This window comes from Pezoporus wallicus, unplaced genomic scaffold, assembly GCF_028554395.1.
Source record: "Pezoporus wallicus isolate ANWC-B61680 ecotype Strahan unplaced genomic scaffold, APGP_CSIRO_Pwel_v1 scaffold_6362, whole genome shotgun sequence".
In the NCBI taxonomy this organism is placed as follows: Eukaryota; Metazoa; Chordata; class Aves; order Psittaciformes; family Psittacidae; genus Pezoporus; species Pezoporus wallicus.
In genome coordinates this window covers 1,635,674-1,653,296 of record NW_026637663.1, presented here as the reverse complement: position 1 = coordinate 1,653,296, position 17,623 = coordinate 1,635,674, and the positions used below count along the sequence as shown (strand labels likewise).

At 41.0% G+C, this 17,623-nt stretch overlaps 1 protein-coding gene across 1 annotated transcript in view; it reads right to left on the bottom strand.

The window, feature by feature from the left end:
* Positions 1-223: 223 nt before the first annotated feature.
* The window catches only part of EPM2A (EPM2A glucan phosphatase, laforin), a 41,467-nt gene continuing 24,067 nt past the window's right edge, over positions 224-17,623 (bottom strand). The window contains exons 3-4 of the mRNA XM_057406862.1: positions 3,381-3,622; positions 224-2,138 (exon numbers count right to left, since the gene is read on the bottom strand). Of these exons, the coding sequence (XP_057262845.1) occupies positions 1,858-2,138; positions 3,381-3,622 (523 nt within the window). The 3' untranslated portion in view covers positions 224-1,857. The remainder of the gene's footprint in view (positions 2,139-3,380; positions 3,623-17,623) is intronic.

Below are 17,623 nucleotides of genomic sequence, written 5' to 3'. Positions count from 1 at the left end.
TTTTGCCTTTGTAGATGACACATCATCCACACATCTTTGCTGTGCTGTTTCTTGAGAGTCCCTCCACAACAGCCCATCAAAACTGGCACACCATAGCAGACAAGAAATGAGCTGTTAGCATTAAAGTGACTGGTCCTACCTCTATACAGAAATATAGTCACAACCCTCTTTGCTACTCATGAAATTGGGAGACAAAGATCTATGAAAAAATGGGCTCCTGAAATTGTCATAATGTATTTATTTAACAGAGAATGACTTTCATCCATTTTCTAAACAGGAAGTATCATTTCAAAAAAATCAGAAACAAAGTCATGATCAAAACCACACACATAGAATAACTTAAATAAATATTTTCTTTTTAAAGGTGATTGAAGTATAGGATAAATAAAATGTAGTATATTATTCTGGACATTCTCCATAAACAGTTCATATCTAATAGTTTCTCCATTAAGTATTCAGATAATCAATATATATCAGCTAAACTACTCTGGCACTGACTGGGTCTTTAGAGGAATAAGTTGGGTGGAAAAAATGAGATTTCACTGAAGAATAAACCTATAGAAATTAGGTTTCTTAATGTTTCTACATTGCTAACCCTCTGTTCCCTAGGAAATGCTTTCTCTCCCTTCTCTTTGGACTTAACCTACAGCAAATTGGGTTTATCTGAGTAGGGATGGAAGGCACTGGTGCCACTGCTTAGTTTAACTAAGGGACTAAGCAGCACTGGAAAACACTAGGGATCTTCCAAAAGCCAACATTAGCCTACTGAGGCTAAGCTCCTAAGAAAACATCCTCAGTTGCTCTTTGCTCCTATAGGGAAAGGTATTCATTTAGTCACCCCACAGATAGTTTCAACTGTCTAAATCTGCATCTGAGAACATCTATACACTGCTTGCACAAGGAGAGACTTTTGCTATAGTGCATAAATTAATCTAGGCCAACAACACAGAGGCTATGGTGTCAATCATGTGCCAAAGCTTGTCACATAGTTCCCATAGTTCCTGTTTTAGCCCAGTGGTTACTGCTGAGATTGACTTAGCACATAGGAAACCCACTGTACAGCACTGCAAGGACCAGAGCAGCAAAATGTATCTTTAACATAGATATCTCAACAGCCTAGGATAATGTAGTAAGTAGCAGTCTTTGCCTGCACCAGAGTGGACTGCAATAAATGGAGCTGATTCCTGTCTTCATGTCACATCCCAGCATAACCCCAATGGCATAAAAGAATATATCTATAACTCATAGTATTTAACATTATCTAGATAGGCAGGGAGCAAATTTTAATTCACTGCATTTGACATTAGCTTTTGGTTAAGAAACTGAGTTGAAAAATGAGTTTCCTTCTGGTCTATTTCATTAATACTACTTGTCTACAAAATCAACAGAAAACACTTCAATAGTTTACACTCCACCTAAAACAACTGAGCAGCTTTGACAATGATCAGATCCATCCTCATCTGAACCTTCATCTAGTCAAACTTTGTATCTGTTTTTCTGAGAATGCCTTCTCTTTCTTGTCACTGAAATATTGCCAAGCCTAGCTATTTCACCTCACATCGTTTAGTGTATACCCTAAAACTTCAGCTCCTGTAGGCAAGCAGTTAAAGAAAATCTTAGTTTCCCTTTGCAGAGTTTCTAAGTCTCACACTTGCAGCAAAAGGCTTGAAAACATGAATTATATCAGCCTGAAGAAAGCAAATAAAAAACCCTCAAAGGCACTTATTTAACAAAATTCTCATGACTTTTATGACAAGTTTATAATTTGAAGAGGCAGGTATCTGACTCATGATTTCTAAGTCCTTGGGGTTCAAATGTAAGGCTTCCTCCTCACCTTCCTTTTCCACTTCTGCTTTTCTACTCTTGTATTTTGCATGAGGAATGAAGATGCCCAAATTTCTGGTAGAAATCATCTTCAGCACTATTAAGAGCTTCCTCATCTATGTAGACAGCAGGTCTCCGGGAAGCCAAGAAGTACTGAACTTTTCGCAGGCTCCATCCCATCACGTACTTCAGCCAGCCACTAACAGCAGCTGTAGACCTGCCAACACCAGCGTTGCAATGAACATAGACAGTGTGTCCATTCTCCAGTAGCCCGTGCAAGAGGCAGACAGCTTGTGGCAACATCTGTATTCTTCCTAAGGTTAAAAACAAGACATGTTGATTTGCATTTGAGGAAGTTAGGCTCACGGTTGAGATTATGCCTGAACAGCCTGATGAAGTGTGAATTGTAATGGCAAACCTGACATACTTAGGGGTTTGGGTTTGTTTTTTTTTTCAAATGACCTTCTAGCCTTAGTTTTTCTTGCAACACAGACCACAAAAAAATCTATAAAATGCCCCAAGTCTTCTCTAAATGCACATACTGATTAACACTGGGAGGGTGGCATATTTGTTTTCACAGGAACCGAGACAAGGTAGCAAACTACACCAAACAGTGCATCTTACATAGTGTTAAAGTTAGCAAGTCAAAGATGAAATGTTTGGGTTTTTTTAATACCAGAGGTTTGTGAAGCTACCTATGTACTATTGCTTTTCAATACGGTGTAATAAAGGCCTTTATGTCAATAATAAGGGAGGGAGAGCAAAGAGTATTTTCCTATCAACCTAATACTGATACAATTAAATTGTGTGCTAAGCATATGGTTAAACACAACAGAATAGTTTTTCTCACTCCCAAAGGGATGAATATACCATATTTTCTGACGCCTTTTCTCCCTGTTACCCCGGGAACTGAAACATCACAGCCTAACTTTTCCTCATGGCACAGATTAGCACTGACATTAAGCCCTTTCAAATGCCTGTTTTAAGGGCTCCTCTCTCCCCTGATGTCCTATTACTGATATGACAGCTCTATTTGTGGCAGCAGTATTTCACTCTGCTGAAAGCACTCTCTTCTGCTGGTAGGTCACTCATTTGACAACATGCACACTTTCTAACCTGCTGGTTGGAAACAAGATTTTGAACTGAGCATTCCAATGGAGGAATTAAAAATAGTAATTTATGTTACAACATCAGGTGCTATGTTCTAAATTAATTACAAATAATTATATGAATGACTGTATGGAATCAGAAAAACTACTCTGGGGGAAAAGGGAATAGCAGAGACAAACATACAGCACTGTCTCTTCATTTTTAACTAGCAAGGATGGCAAGCTGTCCTGCTGTGCAAGCTTGCAGTCTTCCACATACAGAGCATACTTTCATTACACAGAATGAATTCAAGCTCAAACCAAAACCAGTCGAACAGTTATCGACGTGAGATGGCTTTAAACTCAAATACACATGCACTATCAGACACAGAGTACTTTAAATGGCCTCTCTGCCTAGAAGAAAATATAAATGATTTGTTAGAGACAATACATATTCTCCTATGTCACCTTCAGTGCTCATATCGGGGGTTGGCATCCACACATAGGCAAGACCTTCCTCTTTGTACAGTTTCATGAGGATTTCAGGGCTCATGGGTTCCGGGTAGCGGTTGCAGCCCCAGGAATTCTGAACAATGTCCCATTCGGTCTGGAAGTTCATCACAGCCGTAACACCCAGCTCATGCTTCAACTTGATGGTCACATGCTCCAGCTGCCGAGGGCAACTTCCCAGCCAGATGTTTGGCAGAATTCTAGCATTGAGAAAAAGTTGCAGTGGAATTGATTAAAATACCTGAACAAGGAAACTGCCAAGCATCATTCCGGCTCCAAATCGGCTTAGCACCATCACGTGAAAACTGCTAAGTGCAGCCTTTTCATGTCATGCAGTAAGCAGCTTCTTATTTCATTACAGTTGAGTTGGTAATGTTTGATGCTGGGGATCAAGTTCACAACCTACCACAAAGAGCCAGAGAGTCTGAGAAAAAATTCAGAACGCAATTAGTGCACAGGTCTCCAAGGCATCTGTCATTAAGCTTGCCACAGAAGCTTACTAACCTCACAGACTACAATAAGAAAACTCTGAAAATTCATGCAATTTGTGCCAAAAAAATAGACCTAAAAGATTCACATGATCCAGACCTGAATTATGTTATTAAACCAAACATACAGATCTAGTCTAGCTTTGTAGCTACCAAAACAGTGAGTAAAGCAGACAGAAAAAAAAAAAACAAAACTGCCCCCCCCCCCCCCCCCCCCCCCAAAACCCCACCCCACCACCAAAAAAAAAACCAAACCAAACCAAAAAACCCACAACCTAAACTACCCTTCTGTGAGGAAACTCAAAAATGAGTAAGTAATTTTCTTTCTCTGGTCTTGTGAAGTCTAGTGGGAACAAAATGCAAAATGAGAATACATGCCTAGCTTTCCTCAAGGTCTGAAGAACCAGAAATTTTGCAAAGGTCAAGAGGTATGTGTAGGATGGATTAACATCCATATTTCTGGTACTTATCTACATCAAACTTCAAGACTTCTATCATTTCCCATTGTTAATTATCATAAAACTATCGTATGTCTCAACTGATTTTGACATAAATATAAACTGAATATTAAGAGGCCTGTTTTCATACTAGGTTTTTCAATCCGCACCTTCACTAACCTCTCTGGTCACTGGGAATGCTTGAGCTAGTTATGCTAGATTTTGGGCATTTTTGAGATGCACCCTTCCTCTACCAGTATGTGGGGTTGTGCCTTGAATACGGCATATGCCATGGGGCTGGTACATAGCAAGGGGGCAGTGAAGCCCAGACTGAGGGCTGGCGTGCTAAAAACCTGCCTTTTGACTTGTAAACTGAGAAAACCAACAACAATTTATTGTTACCATGGAATAAATATGGAACGCTTATTTCCTAAAGGTGAACATATGTGTTACAAACACATTAGGGCTTTATTACAGCCAAGTTTTAATTGTTCAGCTGTTCCCTACCTCACATTGAAGACTGGCAGCTTCTAAAAAAAACAGAGTAGCAGAAGTTTGACAAAACTATCTCACACAAATCAAACACCTCAATCTCACAGCACCTGGTTTCTAGGGTTTCATTTGTTGGGGGATTTGGCAATCAAAGAAACACGAGGCAAGCAAACTCTTTTCTTAAGCACCCACAAATAAAAAGTTAATCAAAGGTTATTTATTTAGGAGGAGATCTGACTGGATGACTCAATTGCCCTTTTCTACTTTAGTTTCAGTGGTGACAGAAAATGTTGATTAAATTTGATCTCTCTTTAAATACTAGGAAAAATGAAGGACTGGGAATAAAAAAGAGGACTACTCAGTTACAAGTGTACATTCTATAAACAAGGCCGCTTGACAAGAGCTCCTAAAACTAATTGTAATTCAGTGAGCAAATAAAAATTTGTTTCCTCCTATACTTAGCATCCAGTTTAACTTGCAATTCAGAATTCGGTTTCAGATTTTCTTCCCCTTTCCCCTTTTACACAAAATCTACCAAAGATTCAACTTGTATGGTTATTTTCCAGCTGTCACCACACTTCAATTATTTTTAATGATGTATTTATATATTGCACTTGGTTGTTTTCCCCCAGGACCCTACATAGCCTAGACTGAACAATTCACTGTGAATGCATCTGAAACAACAAATGCATTCCATTTAATCAGTGTATATGCAAATAGTCTTCCCATCTTTAATGAGAAAATGAATCTGAGGCACTTGGAAGATTAGTATCCCAATCCTTATTTTTTAATGGCACAGGAGGAAGAGGACAATTAACAGCAAGGGGCTTCCTCCAAAATCTGACATCCCCACCCAGAACCGCTTCACAGTTCTGCAGGGGGCTAACAAGAAAACGCACACCTTGCCAAATAAACAGCCGGCTCATGCACCGGTAAAGAATATCACTACTGGCGCCTCCAGGAAAAAGTGGTGGGTCATAGTAGTTGGTGACTCTAAAAGGCACAGAGGCACCCATCTGTCGGCCTGACCCAGTCTCGAGGGAGGTGTGTTGCCTGACAGGGGCATGGATCAGGGATGTTGCTGAGAGGCTGCCCCGTCTAGTGAGTCCTGCTGACTATTACTCACTTCTCATGGTCCATGTGGGTGCTAGTGATACTGACAGCACTAGCCTGAGCATCATTAAGAAGGACTACAGAGCCCTGGGAGAGGTGGTTAGGGGCTCTGGGGCTCAGACAGTTTTTTCGTCAATTCTCCAGGTCAAAGTGGAGGACCTTAAAAAGGCTGGGAGGATTTGCCAGGTTAATAAATGGTTAGAAGGGTGGTGCCATAGTCAGGGGTTTGGTTATTTAGAACATGGGACTCGATTCGGGAGGCCAGGTCTGCTGGAGGCTGGTGGAGCTGGTGCGACGAAGGGGAACAGCTGCTTTGGTAGGAGGCTTGCCAGGCTGGTCAAGAAAGCTTTAAACTAGATGCGTTGGGGGAGGGGGGCATCATTCCATCCCAACACACCCAGTCAGTTGCCAGCACCTATAATAAATGCTTGGAGCGATCCAGAGCTACTTCAGCAGCTCCAGCCAATGAGTCAGGTTCATTTGGAGCTCAGCTCAGATACCTGTATACAAACACCCGTAGCATGGGGAACAAACAAGAGGAATTAGAGATGTGTGCACGTCTACGGGGGTATGATATAATAGGTATCACAAAAACATGGTGGGATGGCTCCTATGACTGGAGTGCTGGAATGGAAGGTTACAGGCTCTTTAGAAAAGACAGGCCTGTCAAGCCGGGAGGGGGAGTTGCCCTTTATGTTAGGGATAGGCTGGAGACTATGGAATTTTGTCTGGGGACAGGTGAGCAGTCAACGGAAGTTTGTGGGTCAGGGTTAAAGGGAGAACAGCAATGGGAGACATTACTTTGGTGATGTCCGCCTGATCAAGAGGACTCTGTGGATGAAGCTATCTATAGACAGATAGGAACAGCCTCACGTTCACAGGCCCTTGTTCTCATGGGGGACTTCAACCACCCTGACGTCTGTTGGAGGGATGGTGTGGCCCAGCACAAGCAATCCAGGAGGTTCCTTGATTGTGTAGAAGACAATTTCCTCTTGCAAATAATAGAAGACCTGACAAGGAGAGGTGCCAATGCTTGAACTCATGATCACCAGCCCAGCAACTTTAGCTTTAGGGATCTAATTCACAGAAGGGTAACCTGCCCCAGGGAAGAAACCACATTACTGCATCGGGCAGTCAGCTCATCCTCAATGAAGTAGATGCCTGCACTGCTGCTTAAGCACCTCCTGTGTTACTTTTGTTGATAAAGGTTTAAGACAAATGAGCAGCAAATTCAAATTTCCTTAAAATGCTGGGCTGTAAGCTTGGAAGCTCAGGTACTGTTTCCAGACCTGTTCAATCATCAGTGTACTTGGAGCAGGTGTCTTACAATCTCTCCTAAAATCAGTCAACCCTTCTGAGGAGTCGCAGCTCTTACAGAAAAGGGCAGGATTCAAGCCTTTGGGGAACATATTTCATTAGAACACCTATCAGATACAATATTTCAGACATCCTTTTATCCCTATAGTTGCCAGCTTTAATCAAGAAAAAGGACTTTATCAAACTAAGGAAAAATACTCAGGTATTATATTAGCAACAAAATGATCTAGCAACTATACCATTTGTTTATATCGGTAATATTTCTGACCAATGTCCAGCATATTATTTTAAATAAGAAGAGATGGACTGATTCATCCTTCAGTGCCAGGTCAAGATGCAGCCTGATGTTAAACTTTCCAACTCACTTTAGCTGTCTGCACCAGTCTTCCTTGGATCTCACTAAGCATCTGACGACACCAAGATGAGTGCTAATATATACATATAACAGAGCAATTCAGCTGAAACAACAGCCGTGTCCTCCCTTAATGCTTTTATTTCCTAAAGGTGTAGCATGCAACCATAGCTGCATGTAACTTGCAAGAAAACTTCTGCATCCCCAGAAGAACAACATGTATAATTCAGTCCGTTGACCCCAGCATTTTGTGATGCTGATATGCATACAGTGTTTTTTCCACTATGGCGTGGTATTACCTTGACACCACTACAAGCAAACAGCCCAAGGGGAATGTAGGCCTGAAGCAAAATGCAGAGATGGTTTTTGCAGCACTGTAACTATTGGGGACTGCTTTCAGTTACAGTGCATTCCTTTTCCCCTCCCTGATGGTACTAGAATAGAAACTGTTTCAGAATGTTTTTATAAGGTGGATTATTAATGGAAAATTATGATCTGTCTTAATCAAAAGCTTGCCTTGACACTTTCCACTTTTAACCAAATTTAAACTACTTCTAAGACCGAATGTTTGATGAGAAATAAAGGGAGGCAGACGGATGGCAGAAAAAATGCTCCTACCTCTCTTTCCCTCTCTCTCATTTGACACAAAAGAGATTCCCCAAAAGGACATAATCAAAATGAGAATACAGGAAATCCTACCAGCTGTAGCTGAGATGCTCTTTTGTCTTTTCTCTACTCTGCCTTGTTACAAGACACATCACTTTAAATGCTAATACCACTGGATTATGACGACCCAGAACTACCATCCTGCATGTGCTCCTTCTTTTGCCATTGGCATCCTTTTAACAACGTATATCAGCTTATTCTTAGGTACATGCATGCCTTCCCTGAAGAACCAAGTTAGACATTTCACTTCTGGGCCATTCTTTTTCTTCTGAACCTGTGACAGTAACAATACTAAGAGCACTTGCTAGAAATCAGATGAGAATCCTGTACTTGTGTCAGAGCAACCTAGAAACATTAGATTGCTATCTAATGTCCTGAAAAGCATCTACAAACAAATAAAGATTTTCAAACAACCAAATTCTGCTCTCCAGTGGAGGATTTGGAAACTTTCAAATATTGTTTGGTATGTAGAAAGCACACTGACAACTATCCTCACCTTCAGGAATATTTTCTTAAAGACCAACATGAACAGTGCAGTCACAGGTCACACTGACATCTTCTTGTCTCCATAATGGACAAAAAGAACAGATTATTACTTTCTGCTATGCAAAATCCTTTTACCTATCTGAAAATTACTAAAACACACCCACACAGCCTTGTATTCTTCAAATGCACACACTTGTTTGTCATTATTTAAAGCACCTGATGATTTTTGTTTGCTTTTGGACTGTCCACCTGGTCAACATCTTTCTTAAGATGTTATGACTAGTAGTGGAAGTCTCACCATTTCTAAGAACTGAAGATTAGTTACTTCCTGTGCCTCAAAGGCTGCATCCCTCTTTACAGTTCCCTGACTGTCCTTTTACAGCATGACACTGTTGGCCTACATTCAATATGGAATTTTGTTTTCAAGATCTCTCACAAGAGATGAGCCTACTCATGGAGAGAGTAAAAAAAAATTTGCGTGGCTAAATAGGGAATTGCTGGGTATGCTCAAGTGGAAGAGGAGAGTTTACAGGTCATGGAAGGAGGGGCTGGCCACTTGGGAGGAATATAAGGCTGCTGCTAGAGGATGTAGGAAGGCAGCTAGGAGGACTAAGGCATCCTTAGAATTAAACCTGGCAAGAAGGGTCAAGGACAGCAAAAAGAGCTTTTTCGAATACATGGCAGACAAAACTAACACCAGAGGCAATGTAGGCCCACTGATGAACGAGATGGGTGCCCTGGTGACAGAAGATACAGAGATGGCAGAGTTACTGAATGCCTTCTTTGTCTCTGTCTACTCTGCTGGGGCAGTCCTGAAGAGCCCTGTACCCCTGAGACCTTAGATGAAGTCAGGTCGACGGAGCGGTTTGCCTTAGTCGATGAGGAATGGGTTAGAGACCAGTTGAGCAATCTGGACATCCATAAATCCATGGGTCCAGACGGGATGCACCCGCGGGTGCTGAGGGAACTGGCGGAAGTCATTGCTAGACCACTCTCCATCATCTTTACCAAGTCTTGGGAAACGGGAGAGGTGCCTGAGGACTGGAGGAAAGCAAATGTCACTCCAGTCTTCAAAAAGGGCAAGAAGGAGGACCCGGGTAACTATAGACCGGTCAGCCTCACCTCCATCCCTGGGAAAGTGATGGAACACCTTATCCTTGGTACCATCTTAAGGCATATCAAGGATAAGAAGGTTATGAGGGGCAGTCAACATGGCTTCACCAGGGGGAAATCATGTTTGACCAATCTCTTAGCCTTTTATGAGGAAATAACACGGTGGATGGATGATGGCAGAGCGGTGGATGTGGTCTACCTTGACCTCAGCAAAGCATTTGACACAGTCTCCCACAGCATCCTCATGGCTAAAATGAGGAAGTGTGGACTGGACGATCAGGTAGTGAGGTGGACTGCGAACTGGCTGAAGGAGAGAAGCCAGAGAGTTGTAGTCTATGGGGCTGAGTCTAGTTGGAGGCCTGTAACTAGTGGAGTGCCTCAAGGGTCAGTACTGGAACCGGTATTATTTAATATATTCATCAATGATTTAGACGAGGGAATTGAGTGTACTATCAGCAAGTTTGCTGGTGACACTAAGCTGGGAGGAGTGGCTGACACGCCAGAAGGCTGGCGAGACCTGGACAGGCTGGAGAGTTGGGCAGGGAGTAACTTGATGAAATATAACAAGGGAAAGTGTAGAGTCCTGCATCTGGGCAGGAACAACCCCAGGTTCCAGTATAGGCTGGGGAACGACCTGTTAGAGAGCAGTGTAGGGGAGAGGGACCTGGGGGTCCTAGTGGACGACAGGATGACCATGAGCCAACACTGTGCCCTTGTGGCTAAGAAGGCCAATGGCATCCTGGGGTGTATTAGAAGGGGGGTGGTTAGTAGGTCGAGAGAGGTCCTCCTTCCCCTCTACTCCGCCCTGGTGAGACCGCATCTGAAGTATTGTGTCCAGTTCTGGGCCCCTCAGTTCAAGAAGGACAGGGAGCTGCTGGAGAGAGTCCAGCGCAGGGCAACGAAGATGATTAAGGGAGTGGAGCATCTCCCTTATGAGGAAAGACTGAGGGAGCTGGGTCTCTATAGTTTGGAGGAGACTGAGGGGTGACCTTATAAGTGTCTATAAATATATAAAGGGGGAGTGTCACGAGGACGGAGCCAGGCTCTACTCAGTGGCAAACAATGATAGGACAAGGGGTAATGGGTACAAACTGGAACACAAGAGGTTCCACTTAAACCTGAGAAGAAACTTCTTCTCAGTGAGGGTGACGGAACACTGGAACAGGCTGCCCAGGGAGGTTGTGGAGTCTCCTTCCCTGGAGACATTCAAAACCCGCCTGGACACATTCCTGTGTAACATTATCTAGGTGTTCCTGCTCTGGCAGGGGGATTGGACTAGATGATCTTTCGAGGTCCCTTCCAATCTCTAACATACTGTGATACTGTGATCTGCCCAAACCAGAATTATTTAAGATTTTATTAGTTACTGCTGCCAGTGGTATCAAATAAAACTAAATGAATATGCAGCAGAGGAGCAAATGAGATTCACAGTTGATGAATGCATCTGAGTAATGCATCATGCATTATTGCATACTTGAAATAAATAATCTCAGCCACTCATACACATCACTGGATTTTAAGCTAACTACGATTGGTTAGAAAGAGTACATGCTTGCAGTGATGCTTGGTGAAAGTGTTGCCTTATAGAGAGGTCAAAGTGGTAGTATCAGCCTGTACAAAGAAGTGAACTGAAAATAACAGAAAATTTGCAGTAACCTTTCTCATTCTATGCACTCAAACTTTGAACTTTCTATTAACTCTTTTATTGATTAAAAAAAGATACAGAAAAATTAAAACATTCAAAATACAGCAGACACCAGCTATTTCTTGAGAAAATACTTTTATGTGAGGGCAGAGTGAGATGTTAGCTTTAAGAGGGAATGAGATGACTGCTTAAAGGTAAAATATATGGGAAGGGCAGATCGCCTGGCTTTATCTACATTAAAGAAGCAAAGAATCTCAACTTCCATATAGTTTCACCTATAAAGCAACTACCAACAGCTGAGAAAAATGGCAGGTGGGTTTTTTTTTTTCCATTTTTTAATTCTTGCCAACTTCCTCCAAGGTACTGACAACATAGACAGATATTGGAACAGAGGTTTGGGCTTGCACAAGAATTCTGGCTTCACTACATTCTCTTTAAATAAGGGACAGAGCAATCTCTCAGCAAAATGCTCCTTACCAATGAAATAATAATGTGGAACTGAGGGGCTACAACACTGACATTTCACTGTACATTGCACAGCACACCTGGTTAAATGGCTGTGGTCTTAATCCTTTCTCCTGCTGACTTACTGATAAAGTCTCCTTGCAGAAGACAAGCTGATGGAGGCTTTGTGATGAAAGGCTTAAGTAGGATTGACTGAGCACAGTGTGATGCCCTCAATTGCCCAGCATGCAGAAAAGCACTACTGGCCAGAGTAGGAAACAAAGTTTGATGATACCATGGTCTAACTCACAGGACACCAAGATCTAATAGCCCAGGCTTAATACAATCACTTTTATCAATAATGATGGAATAAATGTCCATAACTGTAGCAGAAGTCATCAGAGGAAAGTGTTGATTAATGATAAAACCATATTACACTGAAACAACACAGCTGCAGACCTTGCAAAAACTACTTATGTTTTCGAACAAAAAAACCCCACTTTTACCTCAATGGCAATGTAGAAGGAGCACACATTGTTGCTTACAAATTTGTTCTGCTTTACCACTGAAAGAGTGCAATTTATTGTGAAGTTAAAAATTTTGCCTCAGGGGTTTAAATGAGGAGAATTAAACAGACTACAATGTAGTTCCAAGGTAGGATTTTTTCTTCTTATTTGGCACTGTGATGAAAAGTAATTAAGCTCTGGCAAATTTTCTTTTTAGATGTAATTTGGACTACTTATCTAGCCTCTCACATGGGAGCAGACTTGGAAACTAAAAAGAAACACCTGCTTTTATCCCTTTAGAACAACACTTTGTCATCTTAGCTATATGCAGTTTCTCAAGCCCTTGAATTCTGAGAGTTATGCTTAATAGGATCTGATTTATTTCACATTTTCAAGTTTATGCATGAATGTGGTATCAAACTACCTCATTTGGATACAAAGAGCAAATAAGCCATAAAGATTTGACCTCAAGCTGACAATGTCCTAAATAAAACCAGTTAAGAATAATATCAAACTGATAACTGAAATACAAGGTTACCCAGACATTCAGCTACAAAGCAGTGGTTCAGTGCCCTCAGGTTCTACTGTCTTAGGAGGAGATTTCCATAGCAACAGCTTGATGGCACAAAAGGGCATTGTTGACCCCTCTTCCCCCACCGACCTGCATTTACAGCAGATGGTATAGAGCCCTCTTCAGGTTATGAGACAAGGACGAACCATGCTAATGCCTAAGCACAGCACAGCTCTCCTACTCATTCATAACCTTTTGGTGGATTCTACTCGGGGGAGGCCTGTAGGCTATGTCTCCTTTATGGATGTCCTAGCTTTGAATGCCCCAAGGATACAGGGTAAGAAGGACACAAGCCACATAAAAGAAGTTTAGTCTAAAGGGATCCCCAAAGTTTTTTGTTTATGGCCCCTTCTCCCCTTTCACAACCACCCCAAACATTCCTTTAGAGGAAGCATCACAGCTGTATTAGAAGAAACTCACAAAAACACCGTAATAGGAGAGCTTGCAGAGACCAAGGGCATTTCTAACACCATATACCCAGCCACAGCAGGGAACGTATTTCATGAAAACACCTAGACAACTGGGAAGGAAACCAGATTCCACACTGCAAAAATGACAGTAATACTTGGACGTAAAAGCAGTGTCACAATGTCCAAGAGTCACAAAATAATCCTTCTGTTGTATTCAGTACAGGTAGACCACCACCAAGGAGGATAAACACCTGGAGAGCCCAGCAGACAGTTCCAGAGCAATCAGAAATCTAGAAGGCAAGTTTTCAGAGAAAAGATTTAGAGAACCAAGGGTTAAAATCATAATGAAAACACTGAGATATTCCATCCTCAATCACCCTGTTATTCTGGGAGACAGGGTAGGAGTTTCCAAGCATTTAAGAGATGGCTATAAAGGGGCTGGATGCTAATTAATTCTCCAAGTCTGCTCTGGAAAGGACAAGAAGAAATTAGATTGTGCTAAGAAAACTTAAGACTAGGAAAGCTTTTTAATGGTAGGAATAGTGAGGTAAGTGAACGGAGAGTATCAGGGCTGTATAGTCTCACCACTGAGATGGGATCATATTTAAGATCAGGCTGGATAAACCTGGAATGATTTAAATATAACTGAGACTAAGCTGGAGCAAGGAAATGGACTGGATGTTTTCTGAGGTCTCTCTGAGCCTATGATCTATGATACTATAATCATAAACTTTAATTTCCATCTTCGGGCTCACTATCTATATTAGTTTATCAAGCTCCATCTTGAAATAATTTACCATCCCTCTCTTCCCTGCCTTATTTGAAAGGTCATGACAGAATTCAGACATCATTCCTTTGATGTCAGAAACCTTGTTCTAATTTACATTCCAAATTCATTCAGAAGCAATTAATAGCCACTTGATCTTAAAGCAGGGTGAATTTCAATAATTCTTCTTCATCGTTTGTACTAATTTGTGAATGTCTTTTACAAATAGTAATATAGCCTCTTTCTCAGTCCTCAGGTAACTATGCTGTCTATCTATCTCAGACACCAGAAGTCAAGCAATGGTAGCCACAGAGTTCCTTACAAGCCAGTTTATTTTGCTTCAACTGTAGGGTCATAAAAGCTACATAGCCTGGTCAATTACTGCTAGATGAGATAAACCAGCCTGATACAGCTGACCTCTTCCATGCCAGGACTAGAACACATTCCAGATTTGTTCCCCCTTGGGGAATGGAAGTGCAAAAGGAATTGTAATCCAACTTTGTTCTTCAGACAAAAGATCAGATTTATCTAATTCTGTCGCTAGAATAAGCGTGCATGCTCCAATAGATTCAAAGGACTTGCTCTCATTAAGCTTGCAGTGCATTTGAATCTATATAGGGAAAAAAAAAAACATGCTATAAATTGTTCTCCCCTCTCATTCACCTCCTTACATTAAAAAGCTTAAAGCCAATTTTTTATAATCTATTTTATCTCTACTCTAGATATAATCTAAAATAACTTGGTCTCAAGAGGATTTTAAGTATATGGCCAAAACTAAACTGTGGAAGATAAAATTTTAACCTCCCTGTATTCCAGGTGAAACATCTTACATCAGACTTCACTACATATTTCTACTGCAGAGATAAGAAACTAATTATTCACAAGCATACTAGTGCTTTGTAGGATATGGTGTCCAGATCTAGCCTTACAGGACTTAGTGAGACTTTATTTTCAAACATAAACTTGCGGTTTCTACTGATCCCTAAGGAAAAGACTGAATACAGTAGAAAGCAGGATTTGCCTTTGTAGGGAATTACTCTTCTCATACTTTCATTTGTATAAACATTATCTGAAGAAAATAATGTGCCAATCACAAAAATTCAGCCTGAGAATCAAGTTCCAAGGCTTGCACTAAACAAACTGGAAAGGACTCCTCCATCGGCTTGTGAGGATTAATACTTAAATGCTCCAATTACAGAATCCTGTCTCATGCAGCCATGGTTGCCAATGGTTACTTCCTACATAGGTCTCTGTTAGGTTGCCAACATTCCCATTTGTTTTGAATTAGAATACTTGGAAACACAAGAACAACAGGCTGCTAAACTAAGCCAGATCGTAATAAGCCATGAATTTCTTGGCATTAGGAATGAGAATTTCTAACATTAATGCTTAGCAAGGGGAATGATGCCACTGCTGGCATCCTAAAGTTAAAGCATCTTAACAAAATTAACTTAAACTGCTACCCATGAACTTTAAGTTAGTGCCTGAGAAGTTTCAGGAATTGCTGGTAAAAATATCTTTTGTCTTCTTTCAGAGTTTACTTATTAGCAGCTTAGGAACCTAGGCTGTGAAAACAATAAAAGATAAGACCACTTTTCAAAATGCAGCATTTCAGATCCAATGGAAATGCATTCCAGTGCTTCAGAAACAAGCACATATTCATGAAAATAGCATAACTGCAAAGCACAGTTTATAGCAAGGTGGCCTTCTGATCCAAATGGCAGCATACGCACATATGGACAAAATGCTGCAATCCTCTCAGAGCTGCAACAGTCAGAGGAAGCAGCACATCCACCCCTTGTGGTACCATCCAAATACAACAGCCCTGATGGGCTCTGTATCTGTGTTCAATCCAGCTAGGCTATTTATCAGAATTTCTAAGCCCATGTAAGCTCATTTACATTAATTTTAATGAGGGACAGACACATTCTAGAGTACTACAGGCTGGGAACAACATCTTAGAAATACTGAGAAAAAAGGAATCAATACACACCACAGTCAGCTAAAGCAATATCTAAAATAATGTGCTCCCACAATAAAGTCAAATCAAAGGGACAACAGCTGCTTGGTGCTACCATAATAAAATTGTCAGGAAACTTCATTTTAGCTAGCATAACTGGTTACTAGATTATAAACATAAAATTAATAACCCTTGTGGATGACTTACCAGCCTCAAAGGTTGAAGCTGAGACTACAACAGAGCTACTGAGAGGCCCCAGAAGGACTTGTGGAAGACTTCTTAACACAAAACTGCAAAGTATAGTAGGATCTTTTGAAGAAGTCTTGGATGTTTAAGGGGAAAAAAAACAAAACAAAAAAAAAAAAAACATTTGACATAAATCCTATGAATGAGCAATGCTGTGGGTTTTATTGGAGGCCAAAGATTGACAAAAAGTACCAAGGGTTGTCTATATTTTTAAACAGCCATTTCTTAAGATTTCTTTCTTTTCCTAGCAATATCGTCCCACCTGATTGGGAATTGAAATTGCAGGCATCTGAACGAAGGTATTAAAGTGATCTACTGCCACTAAAGTTTATGTAAGTGTGTTTACATTCTTGGCTGAAGCTTGCCTTTGTAAATTTGTAAATTGTTACTCAGACTGGATAGCCTTATTACCTAGAACTCAAATATATTTGAGAAGCTTTCTCCTGCTTCCATCTCACTAGATCAAAGCAACTTATTACAGGTTGCTGAGCAATTCAATCTTCTGTATTGAGAGCAGTAGCTAACACTAGGTTTATGAATGGCTTGCACACAGCCAACCCTTCAACCTGGCAGCTGGACTGCAGAAAGAAGGAATGCTAGAGAAATTAGGGAAGCTGTATATCCTCCTTATCAGGTCTTCATCCTGGGACAGTGGAGGCACTGGATGTAAGTGTCTGGAGGGTTTTGAAAAGGCAGTCCTGGAGAAGCTAGATAAACTAAACTAAAATCTCTAGAAGCCCACCAATACCCACATGCATATACTAGCTCCTAGCATCCAGACCCAGAACTGAAAGTCACAGCCATGGAGAATCTTGCTGCTGGTCCACAGCTGATGAATGGACTTTCCGCATGAATGCTACCATCCTGTTCCTGCTGCTTATCACTCACTTGAAGCTACAGGTAGGTAGGGAGAAGAGAAGGGGAAGGGAGAAGAGGAGGGAGGAAGGAAGCTTCTCCTTCATTACTGATTCTGCATTTGCTTGTCTATGTATTGAAACTGAATTTCTTATTTCCTATTTTTCTATGTATTGAAACTGAATTTCATATTTCCTATTTTTCCTCTTCTTGCATGCTTAAAATCATCATTCTATTATTAGGTGTTTCACTTCAAAGAAAAAAGACATTCCATTTAAAATTACAAAACATGATCTATTAAACCAATAAAGGAAAATTTATATTTCTTATAACT